This window comes from Anthonomus grandis, chromosome 2 (genome assembly GCF_022605725.1).
Source record: "Anthonomus grandis grandis chromosome 2, icAntGran1.3, whole genome shotgun sequence".
In the NCBI taxonomy this organism is placed as follows: Eukaryota; Metazoa; Arthropoda; class Insecta; order Coleoptera; family Curculionidae; genus Anthonomus; species Anthonomus grandis.
In genome coordinates, this window is record NC_065547.1 from 9,223,750 (window position 1) to 9,250,952 (window position 27,203).

Below are 27,203 nucleotides of genomic sequence, written 5' to 3' on the forward strand. Positions count from 1 at the left end.
CTTCTGTGAAGCATTTAATCAAACCAGGGCAACATTCCTGGGGAAAGAGAAACCCTCACCAGAGGGTATAAGAAATCTACCACTGGGCACAATCCTGGACTTCCTTGAAGCTACAGAATTGAACCTGTGGGACTAAACATATGGGACACAATAGGACTGCTTCTTAGCAGACCGCAGTGTAGGGAGCCACAAGGCACCACCCAGCGGTGGAGTTTTAGTGGGTACAGGACGAAACAGACTCGACACTGAGTACCACACTACTGGGGGCGGCGCCGCGTAACTAGTGTTCATAAAGAATTTCTCCACCGACCCCAAAAAAAAAAAAAAGATTAAGTAATACCAATAAGAAATTATTTAAGGTTTGCCGTAGGTGAGTACATTCAGCATGTCACAGGTGGATGTCAAACTTTTGCACGTAAAGAACGGCATGATGTAGTTGCAAAGATACTGCCATATTATAGCTATAAACCGGAACCAGTTCTTGAAAATGAGCAACACAAATTGTATTGGGATCGCACTGTACTTGCGGACCAACGAGTAAGTAACAATAGGCCTGACCTAATACTAATCGATAAAATTTCTAGGAAGACAACCTAAATTCCCAATAATAATAACCTAACAGCGAAAAATAATGAAAGAATTATTAAGTACAGGGATCTAGAGCACCAGATAGAAAGCATCTATAAGGTAATGCAGAAGTCGACGCTATTACCCCTATCGTCAGAAAATTCATTGGAAGGGCAGATAACTTTAATTAGTTTAAAAAAGATATCATGTACTTTTAGTCTTAAGTTTATTATTCATGAGAGCTTTATCCTTCTGATATCTGATATATCTGGGATAAGTCAATGGTCCCCCTTACCAAGTGCGATTACCGTTTGGCATGAAATCTGAGAGTAATAATAATATTAATAATAAAATAAATAAGTGTAATTCAAAGATTAGAATGGTATAGTTTAAATTGTATGTTTCATTTTTGGACGACATTATCAATTTTTCAAGAGATTTAATATTTAAATAAAACAAAATTGTTTTTCTACGTGAAATGTATTTTACTCATCACTAAAAAACGCTACACATTTAAAGAGAACGAAATTAAATTCCTACCTGGATGTATTAAATTCCCTCTTGTAATCTCATACGTCTTGTAATTCGTGCCTAATAAAAGTACGCTCCCTTATATTTGAGAAAAGTGCTGAATAGTTTATTAAAGAAGAATTTTTAAAGCTGTTCTTAAAGCGTAAAGAAAAAGAAAGTTAGGAGTAGAATTAGATTATGTCAAATTTTATATGTCAATAACAACATACTTTTCGTCCCAGGAGTATTACCCCAGGTTCAACTATCTAAAATCCAATTATTGTATTTTCCCCCTTGTGTTTTGACCTGTTTAGCCATTATATTTTATGGGTCAAAAGTGAAATTATATCCTGACATTACCGGATTGAAATGTTTGCTTTAATCTCAATGGTATGTTTTATTATGGCCCAATTAAGTTCGCATTGCCTTTTTATGGACCTAATTCAATTAGTGAAAGGCCAGATATCATAAAAAGGCTATAAATTTATTATTTTGCTGGATAATAATTAATATAAATTTTTTTAGGTGCTGATTTTATACATAAGCAAAAACCAAACCGACAGTGTGTTTAAATGGGATTTTCCGGATCATTTTATTAAAGGAATTTATCAGTCTACCCTAGTCCTTTGGGATAAAATTAATTATAGGACTCTCTGAGGGGCTTTAGCCATCGTAACGACTTTCTAGAGAAATACCAAAGTTTTTATATGAAGGTCGTATATTCCGCAAAAATGCTGGATAATAAAATTACATTGACGTTTATCTGACTTTTGACGGATATTATTATTAAAAAAACCACGCCCAAAAATTAAATTAAAAAAAATTCCGACAGATCGTTCTAAAAACATTGACTGTCACAAAAGTTATAGTTTAGGTGAAGTTAGTTGGACAACCATAAAAACTAAAAACGTTTAGCACTCGGCGTTTTCTTTATGAGGCATTGGCGTGCATATAATTTTTGTTTCTCTGGTTTGTAATAATAATTTTTTAAATTGGGTAATTTTTTGACTGTTAAATCTTTTTTTTTATTATCAATTTAATTTTCATAATTACTTTCATTCATAATTTTTTCATACTTAATTTCCAAAATGAAAATATAGACTTATATAAATTTATTCTTAAAGTAATTCTTGAACATACCTGGAACAGCGAACACAAAAACAAACCAAACGATCGCGATCACATCTTGGGGAATCGGTGAATTGTCATATTCCATCCTGCAGAGGGTGATCGCCAGATCTGGACCATAAGCCACCGGCTGTAACTCGGCTATCCAGAGATTGGGAGAAAACAGGATCAGCGATAAACCCCATAAGGCGAAAATCGTCACTACGGTGGTGGTTTTGTTGAAACATTTATACCTTAATCCAAATGGACGGATTATCGCTAAGTATCTGTCTACTGCCATCGTTGTTATGGTGAATATGCTGCTTGCCACTGAGACTCCTGAAACATAACAAAGTCCAAGATTAGTTATTTTATATGCAAGTCACTATCTATAATTATATTTTTAAATTCTACGTCAAATTTTAAAAATTCCCATTGCTCACTTGTCTACTTTTGTTGAATAATTGCTGTTGTTGAACCTCTTAATGGCCATAACATTGTTGGAAATCTAGGTAATCATTCATTAAATTTTTAGGTCCAAATAATAATTTGAAGCTACTTTGACGTAATAGATTCCATATTTCAGGTTTTCATTTTTTTTTTCTGGAACGAATGGTTTTAATAGGCGTTGAATGGAGATTTCTTTCCAATATCGTATAGAAAAAACAAGGAAGTATTTATCATGTCCTAAATGGCTTTTTTGAGACGTAATTAATTAATCATCCTTAAGGATGGTGAAGTTTGCCCTATATGTTACGTGCTCCTACGTAAAAATCAATATTTTACTTAATTAATGTCATGCTCTTTTTTTAATTAAAATATTATTTTTAAATTCGGTCGTTGTTAGCTTATGTAGATCGATCGGCTATGGAAGAATTGCTATTAGAATTTATTTTAAGGAAACTATGGAGAAAGGTTTTTTGGAATAATTTATTGTGGAACCAATATATCAATGATATGATTCATTTATTAATATATTTATCTCAATCTCTTTAAAATATCTTTTTCAAATATTTTATTTTTAACTTGATCATTAAAAATATATATTGAAAAATATCTGACTCCTCTTTAGAACAGATGTAAATATCCATCCTATAATAAGAGTATGTACATTTCAAATGTTTCTGATAAACTTAATTTACTTTAGACCTCATTATAAGAAAAACATGGAGTTATAGATATGCAATGGAAATTTCATTAAGACTTGGGGCTAAAGAATTTGTTCTGATCACTTTCCTTTTAATTAATTTTAATATTGCTGACACTACTGATACTGCTGGCTTTCACTTCCTGTGTTCACTCAGACGAGACGAATATTTAGAGTCTAAGAAAGTGTTTTTATTTTCTGTAGATATTTTTTTTAATTAAACGATCAAATAAACTTACCTGAAGTTCGATCGAAATTATATTAGTCAGCCAGTTTTTATTATTACCTCTTTTATATTTGCTTCAAACATGTTGAGATTTTGTTCTTTACAAAACTCCCACCAAAGTTTGTAATTGACTCCGTATTGTTTAATGGTTGCCTCCGAGAGTGAGAGTAATGTTGTCTCAATCACACACTCCGGTACTTGTTGTAGTATTAGAGACTTCCGGATAGTCTCGCGGCTACCAAGGTAAGACTCGCAGATAATGGGTGGGGCTTTTTGTTAAAAGGACAAACCAAAAGATTGAGGTGTGGTTCAAGTAAAAAGGGGTTTTCGACGCAAAGTTTCACGAAAAGTGGATACCATGCTTGAGATTGCCAATACGGTACCATTAAGATACCCTCAGCCTTGTCTTGTATTATTTTTTGTAAAACCCTTAAAATTACCGCGAATGAAGGAAAGGCATAAAAATGTAAATTTTTCCATAAAAGGGTGAAAGCATCGCAAGCATAGGCACCTGGGTTTCTTAGCTAAGAAATGTATTTTCTACATTTGAAATTACTGCTGGAGGCAAATAAGTCCACATCTGGAACCCCGAACCTTCGAGTAATACGATCAAATGCATAATTATCTAAAGACCATTCAGTCTCGGATTGTAGAGCTCGCGACTCTAAGTCTGCCTTCCAGTTGTCCTTGGTATTAATATAGGATGCAAAAACCCATAAATTGCGTTGCTCGCACCACTGCCAAATCATTCTGGATAGATCGTGCAGGTTAGGGTATTTTACGCTGCCCATGCGGTTTATACAGGCCACGGTTGCTGTATTGTCACAACGTATCAAAATGTTGCAATTTCTCAATGATATAGCAAAACATTTAAGACCTATAAAAATAGCTTGAAGTTCTCTTTTATCTTCAAAAGTCCACCAACCATGAGCTCCCTCATTATTACAATAAACTCCCCATCCAGAAAGTGAAGAGTCTGTAAAAATTTCCAAATTAAATAAATCTTGTTTGATATCGTTATAAGAATAGTCGATGTTTTGCAACCACCATGAGAAATCTGATAAGGAAGGAATTATCATAGATTTATTAAAATCCATATCATTTTCCTGGAGAGCTTTTAATTTTTCCCTTTCGAATAATTTCGTATACAGCCAGCCATATTTTATTGCAGGACAGGCTGAAATTAATAATCCTATAAATTGAGCAAATTTCCGGATTTTTGTTTTATTAGTTTCTTGAAAATATAAAATCCAGTATTTAATATTTTCCCTTTTTTCTAAAGGAAGCTCTATTTTTAAGGAGTTAGTATCCAAAATGAAGCCTTAAAATTTTTGAAGAACCTTTTTGAAGGTACCAAAATGCTTTTTTCCGGGTTTATGATGAAACCTAAAGATTTTAGAATATTTATAACTCTTTCAGATTTAATTTTACAATCCGTAAAAGTTTCACCAAAAATTAAAAAAATCATCCAGATAATTTACACATATGATGTTCTGCATTCTAAAATATTGTACAACTGGTTTAAGGATTTTGGTAAATCCATGAGGCACTGATGATAAACCGAAGAGTAGGCACGTAAATTCATATAATTGATTTTTAAAGACAAAATGCAAATATTTTCGATATTCATTTGACATAGAAACCAAAAAATAAGCGTCTTTCAAATCAATGGAAACTAGAAACCAATCCTTCTGAATGAGCCTTAAAACAGTTCTAATATCTTCTAGTTTAAAATGGGGAGCTTCGACAAATTGTTTTAAATTGAGAATAAATCGCTTTTTCCCATTTGATTTTTCAGCTAAGAAAAAGTTTGATAAAAATTGGTCGTAAAGTGGCTCGCACTTGACAACCGCCTCCTTTGTTAGTGATTTATCTATTTCCTTTGATAGAAATTCTTCATCTGTTTTAGTAAAAGATATAGATCTAGGGAGATTAGTTTGGATTGGCGGCTCGCTTAAGGGTATGTCGTAACCTTTAATCCATCTTAAAATAATGGAATTTGAAGTTATAAATTTCCAATTTTCGCAAAACTTTGAAAGTCGACCAGCAGTTCGGTATAAACATACCTCGTTTATTTCCTTCCTCTGTATCTCTCTCTGAAGTTGTCCTTCGAGGTTCGCCCTTTCTGCTGTCCCGTCTCCCTCGATTGACGGGCAGGGCGATACCAGTTTAAATTTTTGTATGGTTTCCCTTTATCTCCCTCCCCTCCTCCTTTCATCTCTTTTTTCCTAAAACCACTTGCGACCCTAGGAGCTTTAAACCCAGACGTTGAGGGAATAGGCTTCATGTCTTTGCTGGCCGTTTGCAAAGTTTTAGCTGCTTTAATTTTTTCGCAAATATCTGGTCCAAAAAGGAGGTCAGAGGGAGCACATTTTTCTAGGAGTTCCTTGGTATCCTTATTCATATAAGGATAAATGAAAGAGCGTCGTGCCATGGTTAAATCATAAAATAGGTTCGTAAGAAGACGCCCTGTATCTGATAAACCAGGTAGTAAGACTTCTTTGCATAGTGGAGGCATATTCTCCGCTTCGTTTAGGATGCCGTCAATATTTTTTCCTAAAATTGCTAAACCCATACCTAATTTTGTCTGAAATTGGACATATGCATTATCCTTATTTCTAATGTTTTGAGGAATAATGGCGTATGATTCTGGGTTTAGTGTTGGAGGAACTAATAACGGGCAATTAACCGGTATTTTGTATTTTTGTAAAATACCAGCAGTATCCGCCTCAGACAGTCCTTTTATTAAAATATTACTCCAACGACTTGCTAAGGCAGGGTGCACTTTAACTTGTTCAGAATCCTTTATAGACGGATCATCACCCAAAATGTTGAGAACTTCCTCTGGTAAGTCATAATCATTGTGAATTAATAGTTCATCTGTTGGAGATGCCACGCCGCTTGGACTATGGGCTATACTCTCATCGTAATCTATGTGCTTGCCAAGCCGCGCGGGTCTTGGGCTACACTCGAACTATTATTAAAATCCGAAATCACCGGACTAATGTCACCCTGTTTTTGTCGCATTTTGACCGATGTGTTCTCTTATGTTTCCCCATGCTAAAAGAAGTTTACTTTTTAATTTTATGCAATATAATTGTGTAGTTACGCGTAATTAATCTCGTCGTCGATCCTGATGAAAACACAACACAACGCTCGCGTGTAGCACAAGAAGACGAATGAGGATTATTGGAAAGAGTGCCTAGAGTCTGGTGCGATGATGGGGGAATACGGAGCGAAATTGTACTTTAAAATCTTGTGGATAGTAGCGCGAAAAGGCGGACTACATGGTAAAGTAATTAACATCTTTGGACTGGCTGACGACATATAATTAAGTTTCATATGCTAAAATATTCGCGGGGTGATATGATGAGTAGGCCAAAAAAAAGTAAAAAAAGTCCCTATAACTATAGTGCGGACAATACATATTAAGGGAGATAGATGAGAGGAAGTGTGAAATGAAAAATGAGATAAAGTTTCAGAAAAAAAATCCTCTGTCATAAATGTTGACCTTGAATCAAAGAGTGATAAGTACTAAATAATTATTTTGAAAATCGTAAAGAGTAGTTTTTGAAAGGATAGAGCAACCATATCCAAGTGGCCGATAAAATGCGCAGGCAAAAGAGTAAGTGTGCAACAGGGACAAAAACGATAAATTTAAAAAGAAAATTATTTTCCAAGTTTTTACTGAATTTACATTCGGCATCTTTAAGCCGTGATATTTTAGAACTTTTAGGAATATTAAAAAAATATAATATGTTTTATTATAAAGAAAATTCAATTATTATAACCTATTATCTTGAAATTGCTTGAAGGCATTACATTCCTAATATAAAACCTTCATAATAAACAGAGGTGATGTTTGTTATATTTATTTTATTTTATGTTCCCATTTAATTTTATTTTTTCGGAAAAGTATAGCTGAAAGCTAAATCCCAACAAGACAGTGGCACTTTACTTTCGCAAAAACAAGAAAATGAAATTAGCGATTCAGGGAAATCTGCCAACCTCAACTTGTGCAAAAAATCTAGCTCTTATGGTCGATATAGAGTTAAGATTTAAGAAGAACGTAAATCTTACCATTAAAAGTTTTTTAACCACATTGACACATTTTAACAATTAAACAAAGGATTGACCTTACAGAGAGTTTAGTTCTTAGTCATTTTAATTATTGTGATATAGTTTATGGTCCATGTCTAAAGCATCTATTACACAGGGCGAGATTACTAGCCAGTCGCCGGCGAGTAAAATTTTAAGCTAGTTAGAACACGCTCAGCGAGCGCAAACTACACAGGGCTAGTTAAATCGCTTTACTCGCAGGGTATTGAATTTTGGAAGTTGTTTGTTTTGTATTTTTCATTCGAAAATTCAAAATGTCTGTTAAATGGAATAGTAATCAAATTATAGAGTTTTTAAAAATTTATAAACAGTATTTCACAGTATTTTATATAACAGTACATCATATAACAGTAGTATATTTAACAGTACATTTCCAGTATTAAGGAATATTATACACAAAAATTATCGAAATATTAAACTGAAAGACGTATTATTAGAACATGTGTGAACAATTAGATGATAAAGGGGTTCTAAAAGGAATGGATGGAAAACAATTAAAAAACAAAATTAAAAATTTGAAAGATGTGTTTCGTCAAAAACTGGCCAAAATAGAACGAAGCAAAAAAAGTGGCTGTGGAACAGAAGACATTTACACCCCAAACATGGTTTGAGGCTGCCCATTTTTTCGCAGAAGTTTTGTCAACAAGGCATAGTAATTCAAACTTGGTGAGTAGATTTTAGAGCTAGATATTTTTTATCTTTACATACAAAATCATACGTTTTGGTCAAAATTACGTTGGAAAATAAATTGTATTTACTTAAAAATATAAAAAAATATTATTCAAGTTAATTCCAATCCCACTTTTTTCCATTGCCACGGAAAAGGATTTTCTTCCATAAAATACTTGGCGTACGTGCGTCTTACTTCCTCTGCGGAATTTTTGTAATTATTATTTCCCAAATGACTAACCGATGACAGATTATCCACGTGGTTTCTCCATTGTCCAAAAGTAATATTTCCCGTGTTCAGATTCTCTCTATCCACAGCATTTTCAGGAAAATAAGTATCGGGGCTGCTTTTTCTCAGCCAGTTGTGGAGACTACATGCTGCCAAAATAACATTGTCAATTGTTGCTTCTTTTAATTGAATTGGTCTTGAAAATATTCTGAAGCGCCACACAAGAATACCAAATGCATTTTCTGATACTCGTCTTGCTCGAGAGAGTCGGTAGTTGAATATCCTTTCAATATTATTAAGCTGTGACTTACTGTACGGCTTCATTAAATTTATTTTTAATGGAAAGGCATCGTCCCCCACAATGACCAAATTTTCAGGCATATTAAGAGTGTTATTTTCCATAGCGATGTTTAAAGTACTATCTCTAAATATTGCAGTGTCACTAGCTCGGACGTTTGCTCCAATATCAATGTAAGTAAAGCAATAATCTGCGTCCACCATTGCAAATAACACTATACTATAGGTTTTTTTGTAATTTAAGTACAGACTTGACTGTTTGGAAAACAATAACCAAATAAATACTTACTACGGAGAACCCCTTCGACTGCAAACTTCTTCATCGTCATCCTCCCCAAGTGATCCCAGCCCTGCCTCAACCACATATGAAACACATACCCAAACCCAAAATAACGAAGATAACGGATATGGTCACGATGTTCTTTATCAAGCACTTATAAATACATTTTCGGCACAATTTTAATTCTTAATGAATAAATAATATTTTTTATAAATAAGTAACTTGTTTCATACACAGTGTGTGAAAAATAAATTCATTATTAAGTTATTATTACCTTTATATATGGCTTTAGAACCTGACAAATTGCTGCAAGTACTTCGGGTACAAACAGTGACATTGTACATTCAGGCACTCGGAATAAATATTCTAGTGATTTAAACGAATCACCAGTTGCCAAAAAGCGCAGGGTTATTTCTAGTTTTGTAGCAGTTGGTATCGCCATCCTTATTTTTGTATTTTTTTTGCGGATTGTTTCGTCAACCATTTGTAATAAATTATTAAACTGTTCATTGCTCATTCTCAAAACATTCCTGTACGCCACAGGATCTTCACCTTTTAATTGTTTCAATAAAATATTAGAAGCCCCATATGTGTCTCGTTTTGAAATCCAATACCTGACCCACACCCGTCTTGCTTTTCTTTTTTTCTGGTTTAACTTTTCTTGAAGTTTTTTCTGAATTAAAAGGCTCACAACAATAATTTCTGCACGCACTATATCCGCCATTTTATCCAACTAGTACTAGTCCTGTTTTAAATTACACATAGCGTTTTCACTCGCCAAAGAGAGAAATCGCGAGCGAGTAGCGAGAAAAGTAGGCCAGTGTTCAACTTTACTCGCTTGGGATAAGAAAATATCAACCTGTTTCATTTAAGTTATCAGATGCAGAATGGTTTAACATGAAAAAGCGCCGAGACTTACACTTTTTAAATTTTTGCCATGGGGTTTTAAAAACTAAAACTAAAGGTCCACCATACCTGTATAATAAAATTAGATATCTATCAGATCTTCGTCACCTAACGTCAGACATGGAGGATCAATAATTACACCTCGCCATAACATCTCAATATTTGAAAGAAGCTTCTCTTATAATGTTTACTGCATGTACAATGATGTTCCTAACTCCTTAAAACATTTACTAATAAATAGATTATTAAATCCGATATTAAACTGTATCTATTAAATCAAACTTATTGTATTTTGTACGCTTATATTTTTGTTAGTTTGTTGTTGATAGTGAACGTTTATTGCACGATAAAATTTTGTTAGAGAGGGTTAATCCCAATTGTGGTGTATTTGTAAACAGAAAAATTAAAATAATTAGAGTCGTTGCTTGGTATTTGTTTTTTTTTCCTCGATTCTCTGTAGTTTTTCTTTTCTTTACAAATGTCTTATGTATATGAATTGGAACATTGAAAGACCAGAATTAGCATTGTAGTAGAACTATGGACAGTTTGTTTACTTGCCATCTCTGATGCAATGATGCTAAATTCTTATGTAGAAATGGCAAAAAAACACATTTTATAATAATAATAATAATAATGATAATTACGTATTGTGTTTGTCAACAACAGAATATAAACAAATAAAAATAAAAAGTTAAAATTAAAAACAATAGTAATAAATAGAGGGTGTTTGATATGTAATTTTTAGAATTACGTCAAGAAAATCGAGAAACGAAGCAGTATTTCGAGGAATAGTATAAGCTGAAAGATAATAAATTATATAAGAAATTAAAAGATGGGAAACTAGCATGGGTAGTTCCTCGAATGGCAAGAATGCAGATATGTAGACTGTGTCATGATAATTGTGGTCATTTGGGCATTGATAAAACCATAAATCGCATTTGTAAAAATTATTGGTTTACACAAATGAGGCGATTTGTCACAAAGTATATCAAGGCTTGTTTACACTGTGCTTTTTATAAGAAAACGGACGTAATCAAACAAGGTAAACTACATCCAATCGAAAAAATAGCAGTTCCATTTCATACACTTCACATCGATCACGTGGGCCCATTTGTTACAAGCAAGAAGAAGAATAAATTTCTGTTGGTGATTGTAGATGGTTTTACCAAGTTTTGTGTATTGGAACCTGTACGTGATCAAAAAAGTAAACATGCTATTAATGCTTTCATGAACCTAATTCATCTTTTTGGTGTTCCCAATCGTATTATAAGTGATAGAGGAACAGCTTTTACTTCGAAAACGTTTAATAACTTTTGCAAGACCTATGGGATAAAACATGTGTTAAATGCTGTTGCTACTCCGAGAGCTAACGACCAATGTGAAAGGTATAATAAGACTATTGTTAACACTTTGGCTGCGACAGCAGTAGAAAAAGAAGCTGACAACTGGGACCATTTTATCAAAAAAATACAATGCTCACTAAATACTTGATTTAATCGAGCTATAAATGCCACACCAATGGAATGTTTAATCGGTTGCAAATGAAAGAATATAGCTGAAGCATGGATTTTGAATAAAGTGCAAGTTCAAATTGAAAGATTGGATTTACATGAGTTGCGAGAGAGCATTTCCCAACATATAACCGAAGATCAACGAAAGTAAAAAGAAAGGTGTGACAAGACCAGAAAAGAGGCTACGAAGTATCAAGAAGGAGATGTAGTGCTGGTGCGAATAGTCAGAGAGGTTCCAACATGGTCAAGCCGAAAATTGTTCAGAGGGCCATTCCGCATAACAAAAGTATTAATTAATTATCGCTATGAGGTCCAGGACTTACGAGAGGGAGCCAAACGAGTTAGCAGACCAATGGTGGTATCTCCTGATTTGGTTAAATGGAATACTTTTCAAGACGATGAATTGTGAGTATAAGACGTATACTTACAAAGTAAGGTCAAAGGACCAATACGATACGAATTGAAAAAAAAAATCTTGACTGAGATCAACGGATCTCCATAAGTCACCGGATTTATGCATGCGAACTAAGGTCAAAGGATCTTAGTTGAGATTTACGGATTTCCATAGATCAAAGGATCTATGCGTATGAGTTATGATTAACGATTCTCAAGTAGAAATCAACGGATCTCTCTAGATCAACGGATCTATATTTACGAATTAAGGTCAAAGGATCTTAGTTGAGATAAACGGATCTCCATAGATCAAAGGATCTATGCGTATGAGTTATGATTAACGATTCTTAAGTAGAGATTAACGGATCTAGATTTACGAATTAAGGTCAAATGATCTCCATAGATCAACAGATCTATGTGTGTAAGTTGTAAATATTGTGTCTTAATTGAAGTCAACGGATTTCCATAGATTAAAGGATATATGTCTATACGAACTAAGATCAACGAATCTCCGTAGATCAAAGGATCTATGCGTATGAGTTAAGATCACAAATTTATATCTGAGATCGACGGATCTATTTGTATTTGATCGACGGATCAAAGAAATAATACTTGAGGTCAAAGGACCTCGGCAATTACTTATAACGCTAAGGCGATTGTTTTTTGCAGGTTAACCCCACCTGAGGACAGGCGGTTAGGCTAGGATGACCGAATGTAGCAAAAAAAAAAATAAAAAAGATACATGTATCGATGGGCAGATTTTCCAAAGAAAAGGGGTCCATTGTGTAATCTATGGAAGCTCGGGCCCAAAATGAGACCACATGGTGCTAAAAGCAACCCTAGGCTGGGACGTGATAAGAATACTAATGAGCCTTCGAACTATGGTGGGAATCTACCCACTTTTTTGTTATCCAACTGTTTGGACAAACTTTAGATCTGCTAGAATGTATTTTAAAAAAAAAGCCCGGTAGTCTAGAATATATATTTGTTGTGAGCACTCCTGTCTTATTTATAAAATTTTGGTCGTTTACATAATGTTGAAAGTGTATTTTGGCGTTTTAATATATCTTACAGAAGTTTCTTGAATATTATTTTGTAATACAGAACCAAACTATGAAGTAACCTTCTTTCACACATATTCATCCAGCCTTTTTTCTCTCTGTTTTACATTTACACCTTTATCATATTGTCTTATTCCACCCATTAAACGAACACAACAATTTTGTAATAATTGTATACGCCTTTTTTCCATATCTGCCAAACATGGCCCGTAAACCGAACAACAAAAATCAAAATGCAAAAGCACCAGCGAGTTCTTTTTAAGAACTTCTTTTTCAGAAAATTCTTTTTAATTTGTTATTTAGAAAATGTCTTTGGCTGTAAATAAGTTTGAGGTTAGAATAAGCTTTTTCATACAATGATTTATGTGCTCAGAGAATCTAAGATCGTTATCAATCAATAAACCCAAATTTTTGTAGGTATTACGGCATAATAAAATTTCGCTATTTATCTGCAAGTTAAGGAGATGCAAGAATCTCTTCCTAATAGTTTCGGGTCCGAACAGTAAGGCTTGACATTCTTTTGGATTTAATTCCAGACAATTGTTTAGAGAAGTGTTAAATAGAAATGGGGGTTACTATTTATTTTGTTATTTGCTTTAGCTACGTCTTCAGATTTAAATGAAATATAAATTTGTGTTCGTCTGCATACTGATGTACTGTGACAAACTTGAGTTTTGAAGTTAGTTGGGATGTGTATAGATAAAATAATAGGGGACACAAAATCGATCCTTGTGGCACATGTTCAATATTTAAGTATTCGGACTGGGTATTACTTACCTTGACTGACTGCCATTTATCAACCAGATAATTACGAATAAGCCGACAGGCCCTGCTACTGAAACCTGAAGATATGACAAGATAGCAAGCATCAACTCCTGGTTAATCCTGTCAAAGGCCTTCGAATAGTCCAAAAGCAGTAAATTTTCCGCGGTCGGATGTTTCAAGAATATCTAATATTATCTAATATTTTAAGAGGGCAGTCTCGCAACTGTGATTCTTTCTAAACCTAGACTGAAAGGCAGGGAGTAGACTGTTTTTCTGTACATGGGTGATTCTACCAATGAAAGGAATTAAACGCAAATATTTGGTGAAAACATATTTTTTTATGTATTTTGTATGAATAGTATGTAAAGATCAACAAAACAGCATAAATACCCTATCTTGTAAGCGGCCAGATAAAAAACCAAAAAATAGCTATTTTAAAGCATTTTATTGTTTTTAAAGGACAGGGTAGTGAGCAGACCCACAGGGAAGTGATAATTTATCTAAAAGTGACGGTTTCTTTGGTTTATTAAATATTTATCTAATTATTAGTATGATTTTATTGATGACGAATACAAATAAAGTTTATTTTTATTTTTTACTTAACAAAATATTTTTTTTTATTAGGTATATCTATAATTAATTATAATAAAAAAACATATTTCTTAAAGTGCTTGGAAATTCTTTATTTCTCTTTATTTAACAAAATTTTAAATTAAAAACTAAAAAAGAAATTGGTACCTATTTTAAAGTTTAAAAAATAAATGCTTTTTACGTGTTATAATATAAAAATAGAACATTTAAAAGAAAAAAATAATATCTTAAAAAAAATTATTGATCAAAATTACACTTTGAACAGATAAATAAGTTAGGATCTAGTTTTATACAGTTTATTTGTGCCCATTCAGTACATTTTAGGCATTTAACCCAATCTTGGCCAGTGGTGTCATTTTGATACAAAGCACCACAAATAACACATGAACAATTTTTATCAGACTATTTTTCTACTTTTTTGTTTTTCTTTATTTTACTTTTTTTGGGTCTTACTTTTGAATTTTTCTTTTGATTTTCTTTTTCTTTTGTTTGGTTATTTTTAGACTCATCTTCTTGCTCCTTTTTATTTTGATGAAATTCCGGATTTTTTTTGCATTTTTGATTTTTAAATTTTTTTACGTCTTCTGGAAAAAGTTCTTTGGGGTCTATATCAATAATGGAAATATTAAGTAAGCCGTCAGGATCATCTATGTTAAAGGTCAAATCAGTTGTATTATTTAAAGTGACATCATTGTTAGATGAGTCGGATTCACCAAAAACATCATTTACGTTTACTTTTTCTGCTGAGGAATACTTTATCGCTCCCAATCGGAAATGATACATGTATTTTTACAAAAGCAGCTGAGAGATTTCATTATAAGTTTCTGCATCATTAATGCACATCCTTGTACTTGATGAATTTGCAACGTACCTTTAAACCGAATAAGATTTGGCTGGTCTTTGGAAATAAGGCATTCCATTTCTTCAATGTCTTGATCAGTAATTAAAAACAGGGTAATGTTTGGGCAACGATCTTGAATTGCATTACAAAACTGGGATAAATTAGTTATATTACCTCCTAATGCCACAACTTGATCTGCTGTCCGTTTACATGTAGCACCCACTCCATCTGGCGCACCCTTGCCATGGCCAGCTTCGTGGTAGTTCCAAGTCCAGTTGGTAAAAAAAATTGCACTTAAATCTGGTAACCTGTAGGCCAATACGTAAAACATGAGCTTATTACGGTATTGGGTGACCGGACCATCACTGACAAAGTGGACGTTCAATTTCTGCTGGTAATCCGGCCAATATTGGTTTTAGGTGAGCCCATATAGCAGGAACGTTATGGGATAGATTACTGCACACTGTGCAATAAGACCTTGTTGAACTTTTTAAGTACACCACGACATCATAAAGTGAGATTTGTAGACGGGACCCTCCAAAATGAAAAGACTGCACTTCTTCACTGTATTTTGTTGAATAGTTTTCAGCAAAGTCCATATGAATGACCGCATCTCTTTCAGTTAGCGTCTCTTTCAGTTTTTTTAAAAATTGGTATTGATGCACAATATTTCTTTTATGAATAAATATTTTATCAAGGCTGTTTTTAAATTTTGTAACTAATACCCCAAGAAAAGCTTCATAAGTTGATTTTTTTGTTTTCATAACTGGACGGTTTTTCTTGGTTTTCGGATTAATTATATTTTCACGAGTTGTATTCCATTCTTGATATTTTACAAGAACTGATTCATCAATTGGTTCACAGAAAGGGAGAGATATCAAGTTGCAGTTTTCATATGATCGTTCCAGACATCGTTCAATATAACGGTCGCAGCAGAGTGTAATCAGCAAATTTTGATAAGTTGGTACCTTAAGAAATTTGACTTTATTTAAAGCTGTCACAAGTAACTGTATGTTGCTGTGCATTGTACACATACATGTATCCCTATCTGCAACTTTTGGAGCAACTATCCAAAAGGGTGTTAGCCTGGCAAACATTGAATAACTGATTTTTGCCTTACCAGTTTTTAAAAATTCATTGTGCAAATTTCGAAGAGTATCAAGCCTATATCTCTTTTGTTTCCTGACCTTATTTCTCTTGATATATTCCTTTTTCCCTGCACCTAATCTGCTGTATTTATCATCTTCTAAGAATGTATGAACTAACTTCATAAGGTGCCGTCGTTGAGTTGTATTTTTAATTTTTGTTTTTTCTTGGTCCGCATTCCATATTTTTTTATAGGTTATAATTCTTTGGTTTGTTTTCCAAACTTTTCTTTTCCTTACCACAGAGCCTAAAAGCAATTTATTGATGGTCTTCTTTTCTTGTGTAGTCTTAAGGTTGCTGAGGTTAACTGAAATTTGTTGTTCAAGAATATCTCCAAATAACGCCTTTTTAACAACTTCGTCTCGGGTGGAAGGGTTTTCCGCCATTCTGTACATTGGTGATGTGGGAGATAACTTTGATTTAAGCTTTTCTTTTTGTTTGCGCAATTTGCTAACTCTTTTTTGATACTTATGAACTTCAGCTTTAAGTCTTTTCTGATCTTTTTCTTTAATTTCTTTATTGCGTTTTCTCCATAATGAATAATGGATCTTTGTCTAGCCGCATTTAATCTAGGCGAGTCCTTAACCGCTTGATCTTGGCCCGTATTAATTTGTAAGATTTGTGAATTACAAATCAATGCTTCATCACATAAGCTTACGGGTGTATTTGCTCTGATGAATTCCCCAGCCTCTTTTTTAAGTGCACTTTTTTTCTTGTAATATTTACTAGATCTTGCCCGCCACGACTTTCTGCATTGCCGCTTTTCACGCTCAGTCATTTCAGAGATGGTTTTTCGTACCCCAGTAGCTTTTTCTTTTAAATACTTTTGTCTATCTTTTTCTTTATAAGCAGCTAGTTTTTCTGGATCATTTTTAATTCTGGCATAGCGCTTTCATTCATTTTCTCTTTTTCTTTCTAATATTTCTTCCCTAGTTAAGGATTTCTGTTTGATTCTTGGCATTTTTAATTCTGGAAGAGAATATTATTATTACTAATAAATACTTTAAAAAAAAGTTAAGTGGCAAATATATCCAAATGTAGTATAAATACATAAAAGTTTAAATACTAGGAATATATTTTCTATAATTTTTAAATTAATTATTATAGATATTCTATATTTTTATCACTTCCCTGTCTCTAAAACGGCAGGGAAGTGATATTTAGCAGTTATTTTTAAAATACACCACATAAATGTAAACTTTATCGATAACTCTTATGATTAACAAGCGCATGCAATACAGCTTAAGGACTTAATATCATTAAACCGTTAATAAAATAAAACTTACTCTATTTTAATCGACGACAGATGAATGAGAATTTGTTTGGTATCAATACGTCTGCACTCACCAAGATGTTTTCACACACTGATAGGTGCACGATGTGAACAAAAGAACTTCAATAATAGATTAGGCCTAGTTCATACCTGCATTTTAAATTACGGCAACGCCGTTAAATATTTTATTTCGGTGAAAATTTTATCTAGTTTAGGGTGACAGGGAAGTGATACATATTTTGTATCGCCTTCGTTTACAGCATAATAAATTTAGATATAAAAAATTATGTACGGTCATAATACCATACAATGATAGTCAAAGTACAGATTATTTATATAATAGTAAATATATTAGCTGTAATATAGTTTTAATTATTTTATATCATGGTACGTCTAGGTTTACAGACAGTCGCCCCACAGGGAAGTGATAATTTTACCTATTTGTTTACACATTTCTACTAGAAATATTTTTTAAGCTCAGATAATTTTCAATGACCAGAAAAAAGAAAATAAGATAAATATATTTAGTTTCAAAAATAATTTTAATACCTTTTGTTCAGGGCTTAATTAGCGAATCTTTATAAAATTCCGTGAATAATAGAATCACCCACATGCAGATTTATTTGTCCCTCCAAGTGAAAATACATATTATCATCAAAATTTGTCACTTATTTTGACAGACGCAAAGCAATACTAGTCCTCTTTAATGAAATATGAACCATTTTTTTTTATAAAATATGATAAGATTACTATTAGTATCTAGTGTAGTATCTTTTTAGAAACTGCAAATTTTGAATAGAGAAAACAATTTTTAAAATTTAACGTAGAATTAAAAAAAAATATATACATCTCAATATAAAAAGCCTTCCATTTTTATAAAAAGACCCAGTAAAAAAATGCTTTTATTTAGGTTCTTATACTGTCAAGAATATCAAGAAATAACAAGAAATGTCAATTTTGCTTACCCTGTAGGTAAGCTGATATCTTACAAGAAACAGCTCCGAAGTTATATGCGTCAGTGTACGCCCTCCATGCTGCATTCGGCATGCAAATTAATGTCACCAGCAGGTCCGCAACTGACAAGTTAACTAGAAAGTAGTTTGTTATGCTGAAAGAAAGAAAATTACAATTTAATACTGAAAACGTTAAAGAACGAGAACTTAATACATCCAAAATGTTTTATTGCAAAATAATCATGAATAGGATGAAAGTTTAGCACATTAATTATAATTATTTTCACATCTACAATCTGCTATTGCAAACGTTGTTGCCCGCGCAAATCCGGAATATTAATTTAATACCCTACCCCAAGTCTAAACAGCACTTGATAGATCACGTTTTCGTTAATAAATTTTAGTTTTACGTATACCGAGAGGCTCAAGGTTTGAGTTTTTGATTAGAAAAAATATATTAGTTAGAAACGTTACTGAGAAGGCTAATATTTCCTTAAAATGTAATGCTAGCTCCAGGGAATTCCCAATAACTGTTACCTTACTGTTCTGTTTTAATCATACACTTCTGCTTATCCCATGATCCGATATTTTCGGGTTATCCCGTATAAATGCGTTCATGTATAATTTAACGCGATGCTCCTGAATCACGTGCCGGAGCGTTAACTTAAAGCTTATGAGATGTTTTGGAGCTTTGTAAAGTATTATCGTGACTTAGCGGTAAAGTAATTACAATGGATCAAAGGAAATATTACTTAATAACGAGGGGCTTATCTTAAGAAAGTTCTTATACGCTGAAGTTAAATTCGTAAATTCGTAATTCGCCGTAATTCGAAAAATTTAGTTCTTTTGATTTAAAAATGCTAAAAATGAAATACATTGTCAATAAATACGCGTTTTTCGTTTTTTTTTTAGGATAACTTTGCCGCACAGTCTACAGCGGTCCCGTTGGCGGTCCTGTTTACGTTTTTTTTGAGGCGGCATTAACGAATCACGTGTTGCACGGTGTTGCATCAATCGATTCGTCACCGTCGAAGTGAGTATCGCTTTTTGCAGCACGTGTTCGGCAGCGTACTAGACAGTTTTTAAAATGAGCCAGCGTTCAAAACGGTTAGTCGACCTTGCTAAAAAGCAAAAATTGATGTACAGTGATGGTAAATACATATATTATTTTAATTATTCTATGGATGGACGAGTGTTTTATATTTTTAGAGTCGAGCTCATCAAGTGAGTCACTTGTGGATCCGTTTCACTGCTCCTCTGATTCTTTGGACGATCCAACGTATCAAGTAAGCAAAAATAAGAGTGATTCAGAGTCGGACATCGAACGTGTCTCGGATAAAAATCTTTCACCTGCTGGGGGTATTTCTGGAAATTTAAAAGCAATTAACCCTACGGAAAATTACCTTCAACAAGGTAAATTCTCTACTGAACACGATAATCTTCTTGCACCGATTATTGGTTATGATACTGAGCAAACTTCCCAGATATCAGTAGAAATTCCACATATTGATCAAATCAATGAGGAGAAAGAAGACGAAATTACCGACGTGTATAATATTCAGTGGGGGATCCAGTTGGAAATCATGAGAAGTTTTCGTTTGATCCCGAATATAGCGGTATCACTCCTGAGATTGCTACGGCACTTATTGGTGGAACTCCCACCGACTTTTTCTCTTTTTTGTGGATGATGAGGTTTTGCAAATGATGACCGATCAGACCAACCTATATGCAACCCAGAAATTACTCATTCAAGAAGATGTTTCTGAATGGAGTCGCCTCCGTGCTTGGGAACCAACCACTAAAGACGAAATTGTTTATTGGTATCGTCGGCTACACAAGACTAGTTAAATTACCGAGGCTTGAAAATTATTGGAATAAGCGTAAAAAAAATTACCAAAACAGTGTTGTTGGAGAAGTAATGAGCCGAAATCGTTATGAATTACTGCTGAATCTCTGGCATTTTAGTGATAATGAATTGTGTCCCGAAAACTTTTGGATCAAAAAACACATTTATTGGGGACTCTGAAATCCAATCGGAGGGGTAATCCAAAAGAAGTTGTCACTAAAAAACTGAAACCTGGAGAAATAATTGCAAAAGAAAATAATCGCGGTATATGTGTTTTAAAGTGGAAGGACAGGAGAGATGTGCTAATGCTTTCTACCAAACATACGCACGAAACAGTAGTCAGACAAAGACGCGCTGGGAATGTGGAGAAGCCTATAGCTGTATTAGACTACAATCAAGCGAAAAGTTCGATTGATCTTTCAGATCAAATGGCCAGTTACAATAGTGCTCTAAGGAAAACTGTTAAATGGTACCGAAAAATCGCCATTGAGTTAATATTCGGAACTGCTCTAGTAAATGCACATTTTCTTTTCAAAGCCATAAATATTTCGTCGATCTCAATAACCGATTTCAAGGAAAGCGTTATAGAGAGTTTGATGTTTCCAGAAAATGAGGTGGTGAGCAGACCATCTACGTCAGGATCTCAGAAACGACATGAAATGCATTTGCTGAAAAAAAAAGAAGGAAATGGACAAAGTTAGGCGTTATTGTGAGGGCTGCTATGACAAAAAACTGAACGGCATTTTAGATAAAAACAAGGTAAAGAAAGTTACTACATACTGTGACGTTTGTGAGAGTAATCCCCATTTTTGTTTTGAATGTTTTGCGGAATTTCACAAATAGGGCTTGCAAAAATGTTTAAACAATTATTTTGACGTTTTCTAACATAAATTAGCATCTTCGTTCATTTATATGACTTCAGTATTATTTATAACAATTTTTGTAGAGCAAAAATAAATCAATATCAGTTATTGAAAATATGAGTTTTATTTATTATATTCATCAAGAAGTTGCAAGTGATAGACGTTCCTACTGGGCCACAGCGGTCCATTTGTAGCGTTAAAACGGGATCTATTAGGGACCGCTGGCCTATACAGCATCAAATGTACGTTCGACACGCAGCGGTCCGCATTGACCGCTGTGGCCTGGTACACTTTTTCTCCAGCGGACCGCTGCACAGTGCTTCGAGTATATAGGACCTTGGGACAAAAATCAGTTACTTCTATTGGGCTAAGCGTAATGTTACAGGAAAATATGCGACCAATACATTAAGAGCTGGACAAATAAAAATTTCTTTTTCGTAATCTTTAGTATGCTGGTATTTCTTACGAGAGAAATTTAGTCCAAAAAAACTATCACTATACATATAATGTATTTAAAATATTAATAAAAATGTATATACACACAACTACAAATTTTTCTTTAAAGAAAATACGGAAAAAAATATTATAGATACAAACAATAAATGTAAAAAGTGGGAAAAAATAACTCCTAAATTTTGCAAAAAACAAACAGTGCTTATACTAAGTATGAAAATTTATTTAAGTTTTATGTAAAAATCAATCTAATCATAACTAAAATTTTGTTTGTATTTTAACTAAAACTGAAAACTATAACAAAAAAATCTTACCTTAAAAAAGATATGGAAAATATGTACACATATTATGTTTAGGTTTAAGGAAAATTAAACTGACTTAGAATTATCGCTAAAATCACTGCTGACAGAATCTTCTAAATTTATGTCTAAATCATCAATTAATGACCTTTCCTCTCGTATAATATATTTTTCGACTTCTCGGTTTCGATTCTCATTTTTCTTTGAAGTGACTGTCCTTTGCGATCAGATAATGGGCTCTGATATTAAAAGTAGTCTTTTTAATGAATCCATATTACATTTTATTCTAGAATACTTGCGGGTGTGAAATAATCGATATTTTCTTGTCTCTTTATGTCTCGCTTCTAAAGCATCCTCGGAAAGTTGTCCTATAGGTATAGAAAATGAATCAAATTTCAGATCCGTGTACCAGAACCTTATGCAAGCTACTTGGCATGTAATAACAATTACATAAATCTAAATATAATTGTTTAGTCTCATCTAAAAGTTTCTTAAACTTTAGTACCTGAATATGACAGCCACTAGAAAGAGTTCCAAGAATAGTCGAAAATTTTATTATAAGACGCTTGTCTATTCCTGTTATTTCAGAGTTTAAGTCTGGATTGTAAAAAAAGCGTCTAGCTGTATTGCCATTGTTGCTTGACCCGTATCCTTGCTTTGGTTTGTCCACAATCAGGCTCATTTTTTATTTAAAATATGACTGTATTTTCTTTTTGTTGTTTTCCACTATTTTCTTATTTTCTGCTTCTCTAACTTGCCAAGATCTTATTTGCAATCGATAACTAATGTGAAGTAAGCACTCAAAAAATCTTATCCAGCAGTGTTATGTAGACAAACCAAAGCTGTAGTCTTCTACTTTTGAACGACAGTTGGTATTTGGCAAATGAATTTCTTTCGGACTTGATCCACAGATGATGCATCTGGATGTTGCGTTTGTGGCAGAGAGAATATTTGCAACACTACCATCCATCATAGTGAACAACATTTTAAATGATACTATACAAGTAGTTCCGTTTTGAAATTTTAAAATAAAATTATTGAGGTCATTAAATTTATTTTTAATTGCTTGTTCTTCATTGCGCACTAGCTCTTTATTCTCTTTTTGAAATATGAATTTAAAAGGTCGACAGAAAAGTGTAGATGATGAACGAGAATTAACCCATATATATTTTTTTTACTTTGTACATCACGTAGTCGTAAGGGAACGAAAGCCTCTAAAAACATATATTCATCTGTCAAAGATATATCGGAAAATTTTTGCTTGTATTGATTATGGCCAGAACTACCATCAAAACTATATTTGCATATCAGCTCCACTTTTCTATTCTCCTGTATATTTGCTATTTTAATAATGCTTTGAGCTGTTGAATTTAATATATCTTGTAAATTAACTTCTGCTGAAATTTCGGTGGCGCAAATTTTAAAGGGTAACAAAGCATTTTGACATTATTTTAAGATATATAAACTTGGAAAAATATATACTCCCGTTTTATTGACTACCGAGCGCGAAAAGTTGTATTTTCTTTCTGATAAGTCAAGATCTAAATAGAGAGCTAGTGCCTGATAGGAAATATTGCAAGTTTTGCAGCATCTAAAATTTCATCAGATGTTCTGCCAGCAGTGATTTTTTTAGTGCGCCGAAGTTTCGTCCGCTTTGAAGACTCTGTAAATGGTTTTAGCGGCCTACCACGAATACAGGATGAACCAGCGACTTCTAAGTTTAAATTGACTTTAATTCCGCCTATTAATTTTGGTAATGGTAACTCAGTTTGTAACCAAATTTTATTTTTTCCATAAATCTGATACGATTTCGCGATGCTATACTCCATTTTTTTATTAAAATGAAGGCAAATAATTCTGCTTTGCTTGGTGAAGTGAGTTTCAACTTGAGGCGAGGGATTGCTCAAATTTAAAAGGGAATGGATTTTTTCATAAATAAATAGTTTTGGGTTTTGATTCCGATATTCTAGCCATGTCTCAAAAAGATCCGCTTTCTTTATTGATTTGACATCCTCTGAAAAAAAATTATTTAAAGCTTCGTCGCAGACTGACGCAGATAAACTATATACGAAATGATAATATATAAATGTATTAACAATAAAATGTAAAAACTACAAATGGTTTTGAGAGGCTTTTTTTATATGCCTTTTTAAAGTTTCAAATTTAACGAGAAATATAAAATAATTGCAAACTACTTTTACATTTATTATGGTTAAATGATAAGCGACTTTTAATTTTTTTAATACATGATATTAAAGTACATACCTTGTTGTACACTGTCCATGTTTAAAAAAGATTTCAACTTTTAACCGCTTGTCCTGAAACATCAACAAAGTATACTCAAGTTTTAATAACAAAAAGGTACTGGTCAACACACGAGATTTTATTATTTTTGGCGCAAATATTTATAAACAAAAAATGCTATTTGCGATAACAGTTTTGTGGAATAGTGGCCATTTGTTTGTGGTCTTTAAGATAAGGTATTTAAATACTTCTGAAAAACAAGTCACTTTTTCGATTTTTGTCCATTGGTCGAAGCACTGTGCGCTGTGGCGTTTAATGTGTTAAGTGCCTAAAAAACTTAAATTTCAATGGATAACTAAAGATACTTCGGTTATCCTCCACTAAATTTATTTAAAAAATATTAATCCGACATGTTTCGGGCTTATAACTTGTCCATCATCAGGGATAACAAATTAAGGCGTTTCGTCAATACATCTTACAGATCTAGTGCCTCAGGCAAGGTTAAAAGGTTAAAACGGCTAAAAATCAATAAAAATTACATATTATAGATGAGAATGGGACCAAACATGGATTTTCAGGAATTGGAACCGCAGAAAACTGAGAAAGTTCTCAGTTCTTGTTTACAAAACAATTATCGTATTGTCGTACTAATGTAATTTTAAAGTTTTTGTAAATCCCATTCTCATGTATCTTAATATGCCATTTTTTATTGATTTTAGTCGTTTTAACCTTTTAATTTTGTCTGAGTAAGAAAAAATAAAATTTAAACAATGGTTTATAAACTAAGCAAGTTGGTATTGGCCACCGTTATCTGATACTCCCTGTATAAAAAGTTTTTATGAAAAAAAATGCGCAACTATAAAAACCAATCGACGTGTTCGAGCGTTTTTTCCAACACGCTCCCGTCTATTTATTAGCTAATTTATTCCATTTGGCTGACACACTGTATAATGCCTTGGATCCTTATTTTAGAAATATCAGTTCAAGAGTTCTTAGGTCTGAGTTTAAAATTTATTTGTTTAATTTGCAAAATACTTAATAAAATACTTTATGTATATACTTATGTAAACAGATTTATATATCTATGTAATGTATATGCATGTTTAATAAAAGACGATTTATTATTATTATTATAATTATAATAATAGGAACATAATTTCATAATATCATAAAATTTTGAAGCATAATTTCACACATAATCATAAATACATGAATAATGTGTAATATAATGGAATATTATTTATAATAATTTAATAATTTAGGTTTTTTTTTAATAGAACTACTATATTTTTTCCGAAATGGGAGTCTCATTTGACTCTCTTTTTAAACCTAAAAGTATTTTGCCCTAGAATGCGACGTTGCGATTGAGTTATCAACAATTATTAAAAGAAATTTTCAAGAAAATCAATGTTTCACTTAAATTTAAATATTTACCACCGACGTTTTGAAAAATCTATGTAGAGTCTTTGGCTAAGTTGATTTTATCTTTCGAAATTTCAAAATTTATTTCTTCTTATATGGGATGATTAAAATTGTTACCAAAATAATGATATTTTCAGTTCAATTTTGCGAAATTTTTTCAAATGGAACACCCTGTATTTAGTAAATCGTTTTGATAGAACATTCTTTTATCTTTAATTTGATATCAATACATTTATTACTAAAATGATAATTTGTCCACACAAGAAGAAATCCAGAAGCGTTAATTCCGGTGACCTGGGAGGCCATCCAGTAGGACCTATTTAATTCATCTATTACCAAATAGGTGTATGATATGTTCCCTGACATTTGCACTGAAGTGAACTGCTGCACCATTCAACTGTAGCCACATCTGAAGCCTTACAAATTCGGGAAGCGCGGAAAATCTTCTCTTAAGAAATTTAGAAAAACTTTTCCTGTTACACGATTTTCAAAAAAGTATGGACCAATAACAAAATCATGTATTATTGTACCCAAACATTGATGCTCCATCTGTGTTGAAAATTATTGATAAAAACTCGATGGGGCTTTTCTGTGTCGTAAAAATGAAAGTTATGTCGGTTCACAAAATCATTTCTAGGAAACGTACATTCATCATTGAAAGGCACAAATTTAAAAAAAATCTCGTTTTCTGCTGCTTGATTTTGTGCCCAGTGTCAAAAAATTATTCTTTTTTCAAAATCTATTATTTTTGGCAAGTTCTCTTAATTGCGCATGATAGGAATTATATTTGTTTTTCTTGGGACATTTTTTCACGGACAATTTCTGTATTTCTAAGTTCTCACTTGGTTGTAATTTAAGAACTAATTTCCGGTGTTGCAACGACCGACAGGTGATTACCAAATGGTATTCTTCATTTAAAACTGTTTTCGTTCTGATTTGCTTTTTGTACTCTACGCTTCCAGTACGCTCGAATTGTTCTTTTAATTTCGTCAACACTCTATCATTAGGATGTCGGTTGTTACAAAATTTTTCCTAATAAACCTTTGAAGCCAAAAAATATTTCACAAGGCATTCACCGTATGTAAATCATATTTACTAATTCTCACTGATAGTAATTTATTGCGCCACAAATTTACTTAATATGAATAATAAGTAAACATTATAATTGGCATGCGTCAAACAATAAATGAATTATGGCCAACTTTATACTTGTAAGAAAAAAAGTCTTATTTTTAAACAAGATTTAATTACAACTTTTATTACAACTTATTAAAACTTATTACAACTATTCATTTTTTTCCTTACTAAAACGTGTTCGAAATAGAATTGAACAGAGTGACAAAACGCTTATGTTACTCTGATTCTGTGGCGTTAACTTTACAGTGTTACTATTTTGCCAAGAGTTTGCAGACGGTAGCTCAGAATTATTGGAGGCTTGGGCAAAGTTTACTGAATAAAATACAAGTTGCTTCACTCGGCTCCACG

At 32.9% G+C, this 27,203-nt stretch overlaps 1 protein-coding gene and 1 long non-coding RNA gene across 4 annotated transcripts in view; one reads left to right on the top strand and one right to left on the bottom strand.

The window, feature by feature from the left end:
* LOC126733612 (orexin receptor type 2-like) overlaps nt 1–27,203 on the bottom strand; it is a 228,105-nt gene that overhangs the window by 62,872 nt on the left and 138,030 nt on the right. For 2 of the 3 annotated variants that reach the window (XM_050436977.1, XM_050436979.1), the window contains 2 exons: nt 18,604–18,746; nt 2,218–2,523 (listed from right to left, as the gene is read on the bottom strand). In XM_050436977.1, the coding sequence (XP_050292934.1) occupies nt 2,218–2,523; nt 18,604–18,746 (449 nt within the window). Of the gene's footprint in view, nt 1–2,217; nt 2,524–18,603; nt 18,747–24,317; nt 24,420–27,203 lie in introns of those variants that run through there. The other variant, XM_050436978.1, reaches the window with a different exon arrangement.
* Nucleotides 1,300–1,837, top strand: LOC126733615 (uncharacterized). Its single transcript, XR_007659791.1, has 2 exons — nt 1,300–1,467; nt 1,603–1,837. It is a non-coding gene; the product is annotated as an uncharacterized LOC126733615 (long non-coding RNA).